The sequence below is a fragment of the Lathyrus oleraceus genome, chromosome 3 (assembly GCF_024323335.1).
Source record: "Lathyrus oleraceus cultivar Zhongwan6 chromosome 3, CAAS_Psat_ZW6_1.0, whole genome shotgun sequence".
Lineage (NCBI taxonomy): Eukaryota > Viridiplantae > Streptophyta > Magnoliopsida > Fabales > Fabaceae > Lathyrus > Lathyrus oleraceus.
In genome coordinates, this window is record NC_066581.1 from 202,057,423 (window position 1) to 202,072,996 (window position 15,574).

General features: G+C 34.6%; 1 protein-coding gene across 2 annotated transcripts; it reads right to left on the reverse strand.

Annotated features, from left to right (window-relative positions):
• Positions 1-278: 278 nt before the first annotated feature.
• Positions 279-12,326, reverse strand: LOC127126288 (1-acyl-sn-glycerol-3-phosphate acyltransferase 2). 2 transcript variants are annotated; one of them, XM_051055184.1, is made up of 11 exons: positions 11,984-12,326; positions 11,199-11,321; positions 9,876-9,915; positions 9,695-9,768; positions 9,370-9,429; positions 4,547-4,624; positions 4,302-4,460; positions 1,459-1,584; positions 1,145-1,237; positions 848-934; positions 279-726 (listed from the first exon to the last, which is right to left on the reverse strand). In XM_051055184.1, exons 1-11 carry the CDS (start codon positions 12,062-12,064, stop codon positions 484-486), a joined length of 1,164 nt encoding a protein of 387 aa, XP_050911141.1. In that variant the 5' UTR covers positions 12,065-12,326; the 3' UTR covers positions 279-483. The 2 variants fall into 2 exon arrangements, with proteins under 2 accessions (XP_050911141.1, XP_050911142.1); XM_051055185.1 differs by lacking the exon at positions 9,370-9,429.
• Between the last annotated feature and the right edge of the window lie 3,248 nt (positions 12,327-15,574).

Here is a 15,574-nt window from a genome sequence, read left to right on the forward strand (position 1 = left end):
GCATGCCACGCTGAATTAAATACGATATGGGTTAAAGTAGTGCTCTCAGGATCTATATAAAGGGAATCTTCATATTATAAAGGAAAAATCAAAAAATATTCTTATATAAGGGTGCAAACCAAATCTCGCTTACAATGTAGGAGAGTGTCGTATATTTAACCCTTTACTTTTTTTAATTCCTTATCTTCGAGGGTAATATCATATATGTTGTCAAAACTTAACTTCTTTGGAAATTACTATATAGGAATATCAAAAAGTACCACAAACAACTCAGGAAATAATCCAATAAATGATAGTAATAAATATCCGTTTAGTAACCTAATATAAAGATAGTTTTCAAAGTTATTATCCTAATTATGTTGAAAACTAGGCATACACAAATACATTACCATGGTAGATTTTTAAGTTGAAATAATTAGTATTACGGCATGGTGGTGAACAAACACGTTTCTAGTTTTGGGTTTGAACAAACACATTTGTAAACTACTGTTGTTTGTCACTTGTAGCCTCAGGTTGTTCTTCCTTGTTCTTTGGCTTTGCAGGGGCTACCTTGGCCGGGTTAGAACGCTCTGCCTGTGTGAATAAAATCAAGATGTGCATGAGACCAGTAACAACTGCCAAACCCAAGGTTGAAAATGCAACACCCTTCCGTGATGATAACAATGAAGACCATTGTAGGAACTTCACAGAGCCTGCGACAACCACAAAAGCCCAAGATAGAGCTACCTGCTCCCCACGTAAAGTTAATGGTTCATTAGGAAAAAAAATAATAAAAGGGGTACATATCAAAAGAATAACTAATAAATAAAAAATCTGAAAAGTTAGACAAATTGTGAAAGGATCTAACTGCAAGAGGTTTTATTGGTCGCCGAGTATCCTGTAGCTCTAGATCACTGAAAGTATCATCGGCTATATGTTTGTCTAACAATGCATCCTGATGCCCATTAAAAGAAAGAAAGAAAATGAGTGATATTATCGAGAAAATCAAAGCATAAGAATGTAGAGTGAAGTCTACAGCCCGCATATGGATATGGTGAACAATTATTCAAAATCTACTACGGATCAAGTTCTTAGCAAAAACTGAAGTATACCAGAATTAACTATTGAGAGATGAAAAAACAAATATAGAACATACAGTACTTACCTTGGCCACAAATATATCTTTACACCACTGAGCAACAGCTTCATCTGTTTCTGGCAATTCTTTCATCAAATGTCGCTTGATATGAACTTGCACCTATGGTGGTAAAATTGAGATAGAGTTTTTCAATTAACAATAAATTGTGTAAATAAAAATATCTAAGGCGCGAAAGGAAGATTGGAAATCCTATTGAAGAAGTCTTTAAATGTGGTCATTTCTAAATATGATGCATCTCTACATACTAAAATATTGGCAGAGAGAATTGAGAAAGTATGAAAAATGAATGTATTACTAAAACTTTATTTTAATTGACTTACCACTGAAGGTTTCCCATTTAAGAGTCTTAGCATTGTAGGAGCTGGAGAACTTTTAGGGACAGCCACTGTTATGTCATAAATGGCAGGAACAAATGGCCGCATATGGCTTACAGCCGAAACAAAGCCCTGGAAGCAAGAAAAAAAATGACTGAGTGAATATTTCGGAGCAAGTTACAGCCAAGACCATCGGGACCTAATATAGTTGCTAGCAGACAGCCTATTATAGTCCAATAAGATATCGTTTAATACAGACAATACCAAAACATTAGAGAGAAAATAATGGTAAGAAGAAAATCTACGCAACTGCTATGCAAATTAGAAACTGCAACACCCTTGAACCTTAAGGGAAAAATGCAAAGAAAGGCTTGAATACAAAAAACACAATTGTCACACACAAGTTCGTGGGTGACGTCCTTAAAGATGAGTGCAAGCAAACAGCTCCAATCATAACCAAACATTTATGTTACCTGTATCAAGGCCCTTGCAACCATCTATCCGAAACTACTACAAAGTAGAGCATTAGACCAATTATGATCCAATGAAATTATTCAGGCTTACTACTAAGATTGCATGATCTCATTCTCGTTTACTTGGGATAAAATGGTTGGCCATAATCTTCCAAAGACCTTACTCGATTACTATTACTAATCACTTAGGGTTCATAATGTCAATAAAACTTATGTTAAACAAAATGTAACGATTTACTCCTGCGGATATTTAGGACTCGGAAGTTTCTTTTTCATGAACTTTGGTTGTTCTAGCTAGTTTTTGGGTTAATTAGGCTTATCGGAATTTTGCATCTGGTCTTACTTTTCCATATGGATTACGTTACTTCACTGCAAAAAAAAGTAGAATTGCTTTCCTAATTCTTGTACCATAGGCTATAAGACTCTTCTGCGGTAGCAATTTAAGCTTTTAACATTCAAATATAACATTGCAATTTAAGATTGGCAGCATATTCTTCAAACCATGCCTGATCTACATGGATACAAAACCTTAACTGTAGTCTTTCCCACTGTTGTGATGGTTAAGTTCATATAGATCATCAGATAGATGTTAACACTATAGATGTAACACTATGTTCATTTTCTTTTTAAACAGTTTTCTTCAATCTTGTCCAAAATTGTTTTACTTGGAAGCTAACAATGATAATGCAACTCATCAAAGCCCATTGTTCCATTCCAGAACTCTCCATCAAACACATAAAATATGAGATCCCATCTAGACATGAACATTTCAAAGCACCCGAACAATAAACCGCAATATGTTGTCCATCATCACACGTGCTCTTCTAATTTTGCTTAATCAAAATCTAAAAAAGACACGTCCAGTAACCAATTATACAAGACGTGCATAAAATTGATCAGACACATTAACTAATCTGAAAAAGAAAAAGAGGAGCACATATAAAATTCAGTCGATCAAATTAAACATGTACACCAAAAAATCATATTCAACTGAATTTATGTTCCGAACCCAAAAATTGAATTCCAAAAAACTAGAAAACTTATTAAAAAATAGGATAGGATAGGATAGGATAGAAGAGAATCTCTCCTCAAGGATTTCCTCTTTGCCATAGAGAATACACTATTCACAATAACAATATCCAAAGATACTCTCCTCTACCACCAAATGAAGGCTATTTAAAGACTTGCTAATAGAATTAACAGCTACATAAAAAACTAACCAACCACCTGAACAGCCACCTAACAAACAAGCCAATTAACTAATTACTCTAACAACCAGAGTAGTCATTCCCGGATAGCGGCGCGGAGCGGCCGACTCCAAAAGTGGGATAGCGGTACAGCGTATAGCGGGATGAGCGCTCAATTCGATCATTTTTTGGACAAATTACATATAATAATAAACATATATTTATTGTAAAACAAATAACTCAACTCATAAAATATTCATAAATCAAAGCAAACATGACTCTTGAAGTGCATAAACTACTATGAAGGAAGGGAAGGTTAAGATTGAGTCTCAACTCATATTTGATTGAAAAACCAAAAATTACCTTTAAAACATTGTAAATTTAAGGGGTAATTTCAGTTTTTTAGAGGGGAAAAGGATAGTGGGCTAGAACTCGCTCCGAGCCGGGAACCGCTCTGCTCCGCTATCCAGCTAATTACCCTATAGCGGACACTATAGTGTTCTGCACCGCTAAGGCTTTTCCCATAGCGGTTGGCCTCTGTTCCGCTCTGCTATAGCGGGATAGCGCCGCTATTGACTAATCTGCTAACAACTCATATCTATGTTAACTACAGTAATTTCCCTTTATTCTATAGTCCTTACAATTTAAATAACTTGTGTACGCCTATTTCTCTATGTCAATATCTTTATAGTCCTTAAAACATTTCATTTATTGAATAACAGATGTGTTATCCACAAGATAACTAATCTGATTTTACCCTTTAGTTAATCATACTCAATTCGATGGAATTGTTACAGGAAACCCTCTAATTTCACACGAGAGGAGTTATTTCTTGGTTATGGCAACTAATATTTTTAGATAATAGTAGACAGAAACAACACTTGTAAGAATTCCTATTGAAACCAAGAAATATAGGCTTGTTTGCTATCCGCGCAGGAATAAATAAAGTATTTCGAAAAAACCTCCAAGTGCGGGAAGACCTCCTATGGAGGATAAGAGACATAGGGCTAAAGATACTAAAAATGATATTGGAACAAACAGCGGTAACATAATTTCATCAATGATCCTGCTAAGTATTGCAAGTAGATACTAATATTGAATAGACATGCAGCATAGCTTCCAATCTATCAAAGTTAAAGTGCGGGAAGAAGGTAAACAAAGAAATAAATAATATCAAATTATACTTCACCTTAGTTCTAGGAATCAACACGTTTCTAGGAACAGGTAATCCAGTGGATGTAGCATATTCCTGAGCAGCTAACAATTTAACCTTTGTAAAACGTGTTCCTTCTACAAAGAGAGCCAACCAAAAAGGAAGAGGAAAATCTCTCAACCGCTGTATACCTGACTGCAAATATGATGATGAAACATTCCAATGAGATCCCAAATTTTAATCAAGCAGAGAGAAAACTATAGATTATTAGTAACTCATACTTTCAATGTGTTTTCATCCTTGGCCCAACTTCTCTCCAGGAAAAGATACTCAGAAAACCACATTGACCAGCCAATTACCTGCATATATAGTTGAAAATAAATTAATACAACAAGCACAAAATCTTTATAGTTGTGACTTCCAATGCTACTGGTGATATGTACGACTAAATATCCCAATATTGCTGAAAATAACTGAATACAACAAACATAGAATCTTGCTTTATAGTTTTAACTTCTAATGCTCTACTGGTTATACATATGACTGAGTATGGGCCAAATAATACCTATTTGTTGGAAAATATATTATTTCCGATTTTATTATTGCCTTTCCTACTATCTTTATTTTTCTTTATTCTCCATTAAGGAGAAAATCAATTCTAATAATTGTACCCTCACTATATAAACCAGCATAAGGCTGACGAATAAAATATAACAGCTTTTACCTATTTTTTCCAATATGGTATCAAGAGCACTGGGTTAGGGGTTACCAAGCTTTCCTCAACCTATTGTTATTGAGTTAAGAGCACTGGGTTAGGGGTTACCGTAAAACTTTCTTCAACCTATTTTTGTTGGGTTAGGGATTACCATAAAGTTTTCCTCAACATATTTTTATTCGACCCGCTTTCTTACCCGACCCGATTCACATACCTGTTTAGTCTTCTATGGCGAATAACAACAACAGGTGGTCTTCCCCATCACAGACCTACACTGGATCCAACCATGGCGAACAACCGCAACCTGGGTCGGGCGTCGGTCGCTGAAACGGCGGTGGCCGCGGAAACGGCGTACGAACTAGGAACCTTGACGAGGGAAGAAGATCAGACAAAGTTCCTTGGTGTGATCACTGCAAACGCGAATGGTATACACGTGAAACTTGTTGGAAGCTCAAAGGTAAACCTTCTAACTGGAAGAAGAAAAGTGGTCGTGCATTTCAGGCTAGTAATTCTGATCAAGGGCAGCAACCTCCTCTGTCTCAGTTTCCACTCACTACGGAGCAACTAGACAGACTATACAAACTCCTTGAGTCTCCAACCCTTTCTTGCTCTACAGCAACAAAAGGTAATTCTGCATTTCTTAGTGTCAGTCTCAGTCATACTTGAATAGTAGATTCAGGTGTCTCCGATCACATGACAGGTGAATCTACTTTGTTCTCTTCATATAGTCCATGTGCAGGTAATCAAAAAATAAAAATCGCAGATGGCTCTTTTTCAGTCATTGCAGGTAAAGGGTCGGTTGTGTTGTCTCCAACGTTAACTCTTAAAAATGTCCTTCATGTTCCAAATTTATCTTGTAATTTAATATCCGTCAGTAAATTAGCCCAAGATATAAATTGTCAAACTATTTTTTTCCGATCTCACTGTGTCTTTCAGGATTTGAACTCGAGGAAGATGATTGGCAGTGCTAAGGAGAGTGGAGGACTCTACTACCTTGACATTGGATATGTATCACAACTACCTTCAAAAACAATAAGTTCCTGCTTTGAATCTTTTTCTGTTTTGAATAATAAAGATGACAACATTATGGTATGGCATTTAAGATTAGGTCATCCTAGTTTTCTTTACTTAAAACACTTGTTTCCTAAATTATTTCACAATAAAAACTTTTCTTCGTTTAAATGTGAAGCATGTGAGTTTGCAAAGCATCATCATTCCCAGTTTTCAATACAGCCTTATAAACCATCAAAACCTTTTTCCATTATTCACAGTGAGTTTTGGGGCCCTAACCGTACAAGTACACTCTCTCTCAAAAAATGGTTTATCACATTTATAGATAATCATACAACAGTATGTTGGGTGTACTTGTTAAAGGAGAAATCAGATGTTTGTCAGGTTGTAAAGAACTTTTTTTCAATGGTGCAGAACCAATGGAGTGGCCGAAAGGAAAAATAGACATTTACTAGAGGTTGCTAGAGCTCTACTTTTTTCAAATAAAGTATTAAATCATTTGTGGGGCGAAGCTGTTTTAACAGCTGCGTATTTAATTAACAGAATGCCCTCCAAAATTCTCAATTTTCAAACTCCTATTAATGTCTTCAAAGAATGTTTTCCTAGTACTCGTGTTTTAACTGATTTGACTTTAAAAATCTTTTGTTGCACAGCCTTTGTTCATGAACATAAAAATGTTGGAAAACTTGAGCCACGTGCTATAAAATGTGTCTTTGTTGGATACTCCCCAACCCAAAAAGGATATAAATGTTTTGATCCAAAAAATAAGAAAATGTTTGTCACTATGGATGGTACATTCTTTGAAAATAAACCTTTATTTTATGACACTCATCTTCAAGGGGGGAGATAAACGAAGTCTCGTTTAAAATTGAGGACATGAGTTTTTTAAATAACTTATCTTTGCCGGTATCACAAAATTTTGAGATTTTTACACTTGCACCAACAGAAAATGGCCATGATTCTTTATTTGATCCTACTCCTGTTATGAGTAAGGAACCTTGTGAATCCGAGCCTACATTTTCTCTGGTAGAAAACAATGAGAATCCTGAAAACGATGATAATAATGATTTAATTGAAATGCCACAAAATAATGAGTCATTTCAATAAAACAAATTTGAATTAGGAAACAGGACTTGGAAAGGAAAGGTTTTTGTGAAAAAGCACCAAAGGAAAGGACCAGTCCACATCTCAACACTGTCAAGAATCTGAACCGGGGAATGATCAATTTCCTAACATAAGAAAAGGTAAGTCTATCTCTGTTTCTGAGAGTCGTATTTTGTATCCTAATATAAATGATCATCTTACCAGTAGAAAACCTGACAAATCTTGCACTAAACATCCCATGTCAAATTTTATATCATATTTAAATTTGTCTTCATCTATGTCTGCCTTCACTTCAAAATTGTCTAGTGTAGAAATTCCAAAAAGTGTACAGGTTGCTCTAGAAATTCCAGCCACTACCAGATGGCAAGAAGACAGTTGGATGCAAATGGGTGTTTACTGTGAAGTATAATTCAGATGGATCAATTGAAAGGTACAAGGCTCGCTTGGTGGCCAAAGGCTTTACTCAGACCTATGGTATAGATTACTCAGAGACATTTCCTCCTGTTGCAAAATTGAACACTGTCAGAATTCTTGTCTCTTGCTGCTAACATGGATTGACCTTTGCATCAGTTAGATGTTAAGAATGCATTTCTTAATGGCGATCTAGAAGAAGAAGTATATATGGACATTCCTCCTGGCTTTGAAAACAAATTTGGATCAAATGTGTAAATTAAATAAGTCTTTGTATGGATTAAAGCAGTCCCCTAGAACTTGGTTTGAAAAATTCACTCAGTCCATGAAGAAACAAGGGTACATCCAAGGACAGGCTGATCACACCTTGTTCACAAAATTCTCCCACGATGGAAAAGTTGATGTTCTGATTGTTTATGTTGATGATATTGTCCTTACTAGAGACGATGCAATGAAAATGGCAAGAGTAAAAGAGAAATTGGCAGTAGAGTTTGAAATCAAAGACTTGGGATTCATGAGATATTTTCTAGGTATGGAGGTTGCTCGGTCAAAAAATGGTATTGTGGTTGCACAACAGAAATACATTATAGACTTGTTGAAAGAAACAGGAATGAGTGGAGGTCGTCCTGCAGATACTCCTATGGATCCTAATGCTAAACTTTAGGGAGAAGGTAATGTTTCTCTTGATACTGGGAGATATCAGAGATTGGTTGGGAAACTGATTTATTTGTCCCACACCCGACCTGATATTGCTTTCTCAGTTAGTGTAATGAGTCAGTTTATGCATTCTCCTTTCGAGGAACATCTTGAGGCAGTGTATAGGATAATGAGATATTTGAAGGGAAATCCTGGAAAATGATTATTTTTTAAGAAGACTAGTGAAAGAAATGTGTCTATCTTCACCAATGTCGATTGGACAGGTTCAGTCACAGATAGAAGATCAACCTCTGGATATTGTACCTATGTTTGGGATAATCTTGTGACATGGAGGAGCAAGAAACAAGAAGTTGTAGCAAGGAGTAGTGCAGAGGCCGAGTTTAGAGCTATGTCTCAAGGTATTTGTGAAGGATTATGGATCCTTAGAGTCCTAGAAGAACTTAAGATGAAAATTGAGCTTCCATTGAAATTGTACTCTGATAATAAAGTTGCTATTAGCATAGCTCATAATCCAGTTCAACATGACAGAACCAAGCATATCGAGATTGATCGACACTTCATAAAGGAGAAGTTAGATGCGGGAATCATATGTCTACCCTTCATGACTTCAAGTCAACAAACTACGGATATCCTGACCAAAAGTTTGACAAGACCTACTTTTGAGTATTTGATAGATAAGTTGGGCATGATAGATATTTATGCACCAACTTGAGGGGGGTGTTGGAAAATATATTATTTTCGGTTTTATTATTGCCTTTAATACTATCTTTATTTTTCTTTATTCTCCATTAAGGAGAAAATCAATTGTAATAATTGTATCCTCACTATATAAACCAACCTAAGGTTTACGAATAAAATATAACAGTTTTTATCTATTTTTTCCAATACTGTTGAATAATAATAAGGGGAAAAAGCAGGGTGTAGCTTCCAAGCAGGTAAGTTACACCCAAAATTTCACAAGATTCAAATCATCTAAAGGGAAAACCATGGAACCAATTACTAGAAAAGCTTACAATTGGTATTTTAGAACTGAGAAATTGGAATGATATATATGATCGAGAAATATGTGCTACTATTTCTTAGTTTCTAACAACTAAGAATCCCTAAAATGCATAGTGTATATTAAGTTATTTCATCCGGTTGACTGAATAAAAGAATCATTTTATCTTTTCATTTCAAAAGTAAAAGCCACGGTGAAGCATATACCGGTAGTAACTTTGATGATTTCTTCATCACTGCTACAGTACTGCCAAGGCAACCTGAACGCTGTTTGACAATGTTGAAAAACAGCTCAGTAGTTGAAGCACAAATAAATAACAATGTAGTAAGAAAATAGAAAGTCAGTGAATACCAAAACTTATTATACAATAGCCCAAACATAAGAGTAAATAGGTGTCCTTTTGTCCTGTCATGATAATATCAAATTGTTTGTACTTTAAATGATACAAGTTCCTAGAGGATACACAGTGAATTTGTGTAAATTTCTTGCATTGAAGATGTGAAAAAAGGGCATACCAAATAAAACAATCACCTGAGCTAAAACCCATCCAACAAGCCAATCAATATCACTTCTGTGATTGCATATGACAAGTGCATGTTCTTTACCTGAAAAATTCAAAATAGAATCTGATGATTAATATACAAGAAAAAGTTGTTAACAGCAAGTCAGATTTTCCTGGACTAATATGAACTTCGGTGAACAAAAGACTTACCCATCAAACGAAAAGTCTCACGGTCTGTGTATATTTGGACCTGGAGCCAGAATTCCAAATGAAATATATGATTAATCCAAACGGAACAAAATGAACAATTAAACTGCTAAATTACAGTTCACAAGTCTGTATTTTCAAATAACTAGTTACAAATGAAAGCACTAAATGATTGTCGAGGGAAGATAGCAACAGAATATAATTTCCAGGAGTTCCATGTGTCATGGCTAAAGGGTACAGTCTCCGAACAGCAAACCAACTAAATGCAGTGTTTCCAAAACTAGACTAATCATCGAACCATGATGGAGTTATGAAGCCCCGGACACTCCTTGGATTAGGCATGTCCCTGTCTCCGACACACATATGATACTTGTACGACACATGTTGGATATAGGTTGTTAATCTCGGATAGCAGCGCGTAGCACCGAACCCCTAAAATGCTATAGTGGCATGGCGGATAGCAGGATGACTGCTGTTGTGAAGACTAAAAAATAATGTACATGGTAAACATAAATTCCAACAACACACATAAATACTTAAAAATAGAAATCAGAACATCACATATCCCATCAAAATGAGTTCCTATCAAAATCAATTTATAAAAAAAATCCTTCACAACATTATCATCCTCCACATTGATATTAACCCCAAACATTAACGCATCAGTAGTAGAGGCAAACAATGAAGTAGAGGAGAACGGTGAAGAAATAGATGAAAACAATGAAGAATGTAAAATACGCAGGGGAGAACGTGTAGAAAAAGAAGGGGGGGAAAAACGGTGAAATTAAAGAAGCATAACACGTGAGGTTAAATGTTAGACCAATAACAGGGTGGGAAGGGCCAACATACCCTTAAAAAAATCAAAAGTTACATTTCAAAATATTAGGGCTTACGATTTTGCTCCAAATTGAGAATAGCAGCCATCAAACCGCAATGGCACCGCTGTTGCACCGCCATAGCGCTGCTACGATAGCGCTTTTAGCGGCCTCTATCACCGCTATCGTCAATAGTGCTTCACATACCAGTAGTGTAGCAGTGACGGGCCGTGCCACTATAGCGCGCCATTGACAACCTAGTGTCGGATAAGTAGTGGCTACAGCCTACAATCAACAAACCAACTAAATGTGATGTTTCCAAAGCTAGCCTAGTCATTTAACCTTGAAAGGACTTATTCTCGAGTCACAAGTTACACCGTAATAGAACTGTAGTAGCACTTCATATTCTATAGTTTCAGTCCACAAAACTATCAAATCAACTCAAAAGTGTATTCCAACTACAAGCATTCAAGAAAAAGGATTGGAGAGAAATTAAAATACGTTTAAGCACCTTAACTCCAGCCCACCAATCAATAAGCCAAATAAGTTCCAGCCACAACAGTTCTGCCACCACCCGGTTGATCCGTCTGTACAAATTCTTTGACAGCGGCCTTACAAGGACATAGAATGTTGCCTAACACAAGAAGAAGAAAACAAAGTGAAATTAACTGGTGAAAGCAATTCATTAACTTAAAACACAAGAAAGAAACACTAATTAATTAAGCACTTATAGCATAAATACTTACATCATTAGATAAACAGCTTATCATATAAATACTACAGAAAATATCCACCCACACCCAAAAACTTAACATTTTATAAGTGAACTTAATTCACTAGGTTTTAACCTATTTGAGCGTGAGTATAACCTTTTTAGAAGTGCAACTAAAAAAATCAAAGATAATTTATACAGTAGTCAAACTGTTTTAACATAAGCTATAAACCACTTTCATAATCTATCCAGTAGAGCTTATCCAAAAAAGCTGAAAAAAGCTTACAGACAAGTCACACTATACTAATAAATAGTTATATCAAATTTTAATATCTTCATATAAGCTCAAGTAAGTGAATTCTTAAGACCTAATAGAGAACCCTGGTAATGTCAGATTTGAATAAATTGAATTAGGGGTTTTAACAAATAGAGAATTCGATAATGCTAATAACAGTTAGAGAAGTGAAGAAATGCAAGAGTAACAGAAACAAAAAGCAAGATTTGCATGTTGATAGAAAAAAAAATTAACGAAAAAATCTCCGTCGATGAAACCAAAGAGAAAGGGGCAAAAAAAAAAGTAAAACCTGAATGAGATTAACGATGAGGCCTGAGGCGAAGAAGAGCAGGCCTAATGGAACCACAACAGCAGCAGCTGCAATAGCCATGCCTGCTCTTTTTCTCTCCGAGAGAGAAAAACGGATATAGAGAAAGAGAGAGAAAGAGGAATGAATTGATAAGAAGCGATGTAAATGATGATTTATAAGAGGGTGTTGAATGGAATTGAATATTGTGATTAAGAGAGTAGATGAGTCTTGTCTTCGTCTTTCCAAGGACAATGGCACTGAAATGTAACCACACACACAATCACTTAATTTCCCCTACTTCCCACCAATTTATTTATTACTGCTACTCCTACTAAACTTCTTTACATTACACTTCTTCATCCTTTTTTTCAAAATAATTTATGTAAATATATATACTCACATTCTCTCTCTTCTAAATTAATTGATTTTAAAAAATATATATTTGTTTAAAAGTTATTATTCTTCGTCTCATAATAAGTCTCTTGATTTATATATATTTTTTAAAAAAAATTATTTATACTAATTTTAATAATAAAACTAATATATTTTTTAGTCACTATTCTAAATAAATTTGACTTTTTTTTATATTTAATCATTAATATATCTAGTCTATATATATTAATTGACTAATATAAAATAAAAATCAAATTTATTTATGATAGTGAAGGGAGGATGTATCATTTACTAAAATGTCTTTATTAATTATAGTTTGTGGAATAGTTAAATAGAGTAAAAATTAATAAATAAAAATATAATAATGAGAAAAATGTTATATTTATATTATAAAATGATGGTTATTTTGGGATAGTGAAGAAATACAAATTAAAAAAAAATTATAAGATGGATGGAATAGAATTTAGTGGATCTCGAGTCACTACAATCTAATGTCTTCCTGCCCTCAAAATAAATTAACTCATGTTTCAATCCAACATAGGGTTTGTTTTAAAATTAGAACAGTAATCACCCCAAACAAAAATAACAAAACCATGCCCACTCCACAAGATTGAAAACCTAAAATGAAGAAATAAAAGAACAGTAATCGCCCCAAAGAAGAATTAGTTAGATCTTGGTCGAAAGAAACCTTCATCAATAGAAAAGCTACCTCCAAGTGAACCATCAAGAACTCACACCCATAAGGCAAAAGACATTCACTTTTCTATATGCTCCGATGAAAAATAGGGTTCTCAACCCAAGCACAAAAAACGCAAGAGTTGCATGCCTACCAAGATACCATTTACACGATAAGAATATGATCTTATCTTCCACATCATTCATATTGGAAGATGAGCCAGAAAAAAAGATATCATTTTGGGGTTTCTAATCAAACAAATCATAGAGAGTTAAATCATAATCAAACCACACCTCACCCTAAACCTACAACCTAGTGACTTATTGAAAATGAAAATAAAATTAATATCCTTATTAATAACAAAGTTCTGATTGGTCTACCTAACAACCTCATATACCTAATAAATAAGCATGATCAATGATATATTGGTTACCGCTTGTGGTATTTAATTGTTGATGTCGAATCAGAAGAACGATCATGAGTGTTGAACAACAATGTCTCTACTTAGTCCACACGAACAGAGTGTCTTCAATCCAAGTGTTAATTTCTATGAATGAAGACTTTGTGTGTGTGTGTGTGTGTGTGTGTGTGTGCGTGTGTGTGTGTGAGAGAGAGAGAGAGAGACAGAGAGAGACAGAGAGAGACAGAGAGAGAATATGGCTAGGGTTTCACAAATTGAATTTCATAAAGTGATAAAACCTTAACACAAAGGTTCTATTTATAGAACCGTTAGTGTGGGTTACAAGCTGAACAAGCCTACTTAAGTGCATCATACCTTACGGTGTATTGTATTACACTTAAGGGCATTGTACCTTCCGATGTTTCGTATTTCACTTAAGTGCATCGTACCTTACAGTGTTATGTATTCTACAATGTTTGTATTCCACTTAAGTACATTGTAATTTAATACTTTCCATATTTCTATAACTAACTGTAGTGTTTCACAAGAGCGCACAATCGAACAAACTTCACTTATTCATTTTATTCTTATCAATCTGTCTTTATGTGTGTGACCCTGTAGGTTGTTATGATATTGTCAATTATGCTAAATCACACATTTAATGTAATAAATAGTGAGTAGTATCTAACAACGGATCACTACTACCCAAGTCACAAAAAATGTCATGTGATATGACAAAACCTTTCAATGATAATTTTTATGTGTATAATTACCATATTGGTCTCATGTATATGTTGAACACAAGGCATAGACTATGTCATCCTTGTCTAGTTCAATATTGGGTTTGTAGACATTTATCCTATTATGAAGAATGCGCAAATTCTATCTACGTCACTCATGTCCCTCATCATGATTTGTGGAGTACCCATCAACCATATTTATAGTCGTCATATTACAAACAATGTTTGACCGACAATAAAGTACTTAACTCCATATTTAGAATCCATAGTGGTTTTAGATTGAGGGTGGTAACACCATTATCACATTGAGAATAACTTATTATACTTGCATAACATTTTATATGGTATTGTCATGGCGGGTCAATCCATTATAAATATTACTCCTAATATTCATACCTTTGTGAAGACTTTATAACTCTTTATCCATGATCTGTGAGATGTGATCATAAGTTTATCCATACAATACTCTCAATACTTTAATGTTATCCCACTTCATAATAAAGCTCGACTAAAGATACTTTAAGAATAGTGTCCTTATGTTTAATAGGGTCTCATGATTAAATTACAAAAAATGTTTTAGGATGATACTCATTAAACAGAAGTACACCATTCCCTGATGTTACAGATTAGGGGAATAGTTATAACTAAACAGCAATAAAGCAATAAAGAAAAGGAGGAGAGCTTCATAGTCCTCTTCCAACTCACAACAACATTTACTCCTCATGAGTATTTGTACAACATTATACAAAATAACACAAAATAAACAAAAAAGGGGTGAGAATACGCTCAAACATATTAACTGTGTAAAATAATACAATGGTAGCTTAAATAACATAATGAATAACACACATTAAAATGTCACACCAACACAACAATTCAACTCATATAACCTTTATGTATGCAATGTGACTCACAACTCGACTCTATGCATGTGGTACCAATTTATACATCAGAGGATTGTTATTGATCTCGTCCACTCAACAATGGTTCCTCATTCGAACCGGGTCCCCACTTCTGAACCTTAGACTAGTCATTAGTCCCCGCTTCTGAACCCTTAATTCACTTCTTTCAACATACTAACACACAATGATGCATGACATACAAAGTAATGTAACAACAACATCAATGGTTCCAATTCTAACCATAAACAACATGCAATACAATACTCACATTAGTCCCCACTTATGAACTACCCACCTTGACACAAACAATCATAATTATATTCAGAACACATAATTATATTCGCAACATTGCAACTCATAAACATAATCATAATTCACCATTTATAATCATGTAGAATAATTCAATTGTTACTTCGTCATCAAAATAGTGCACATTAATTAATTAAGTTAATCAAATACACTAAAATAACATCCAACCAT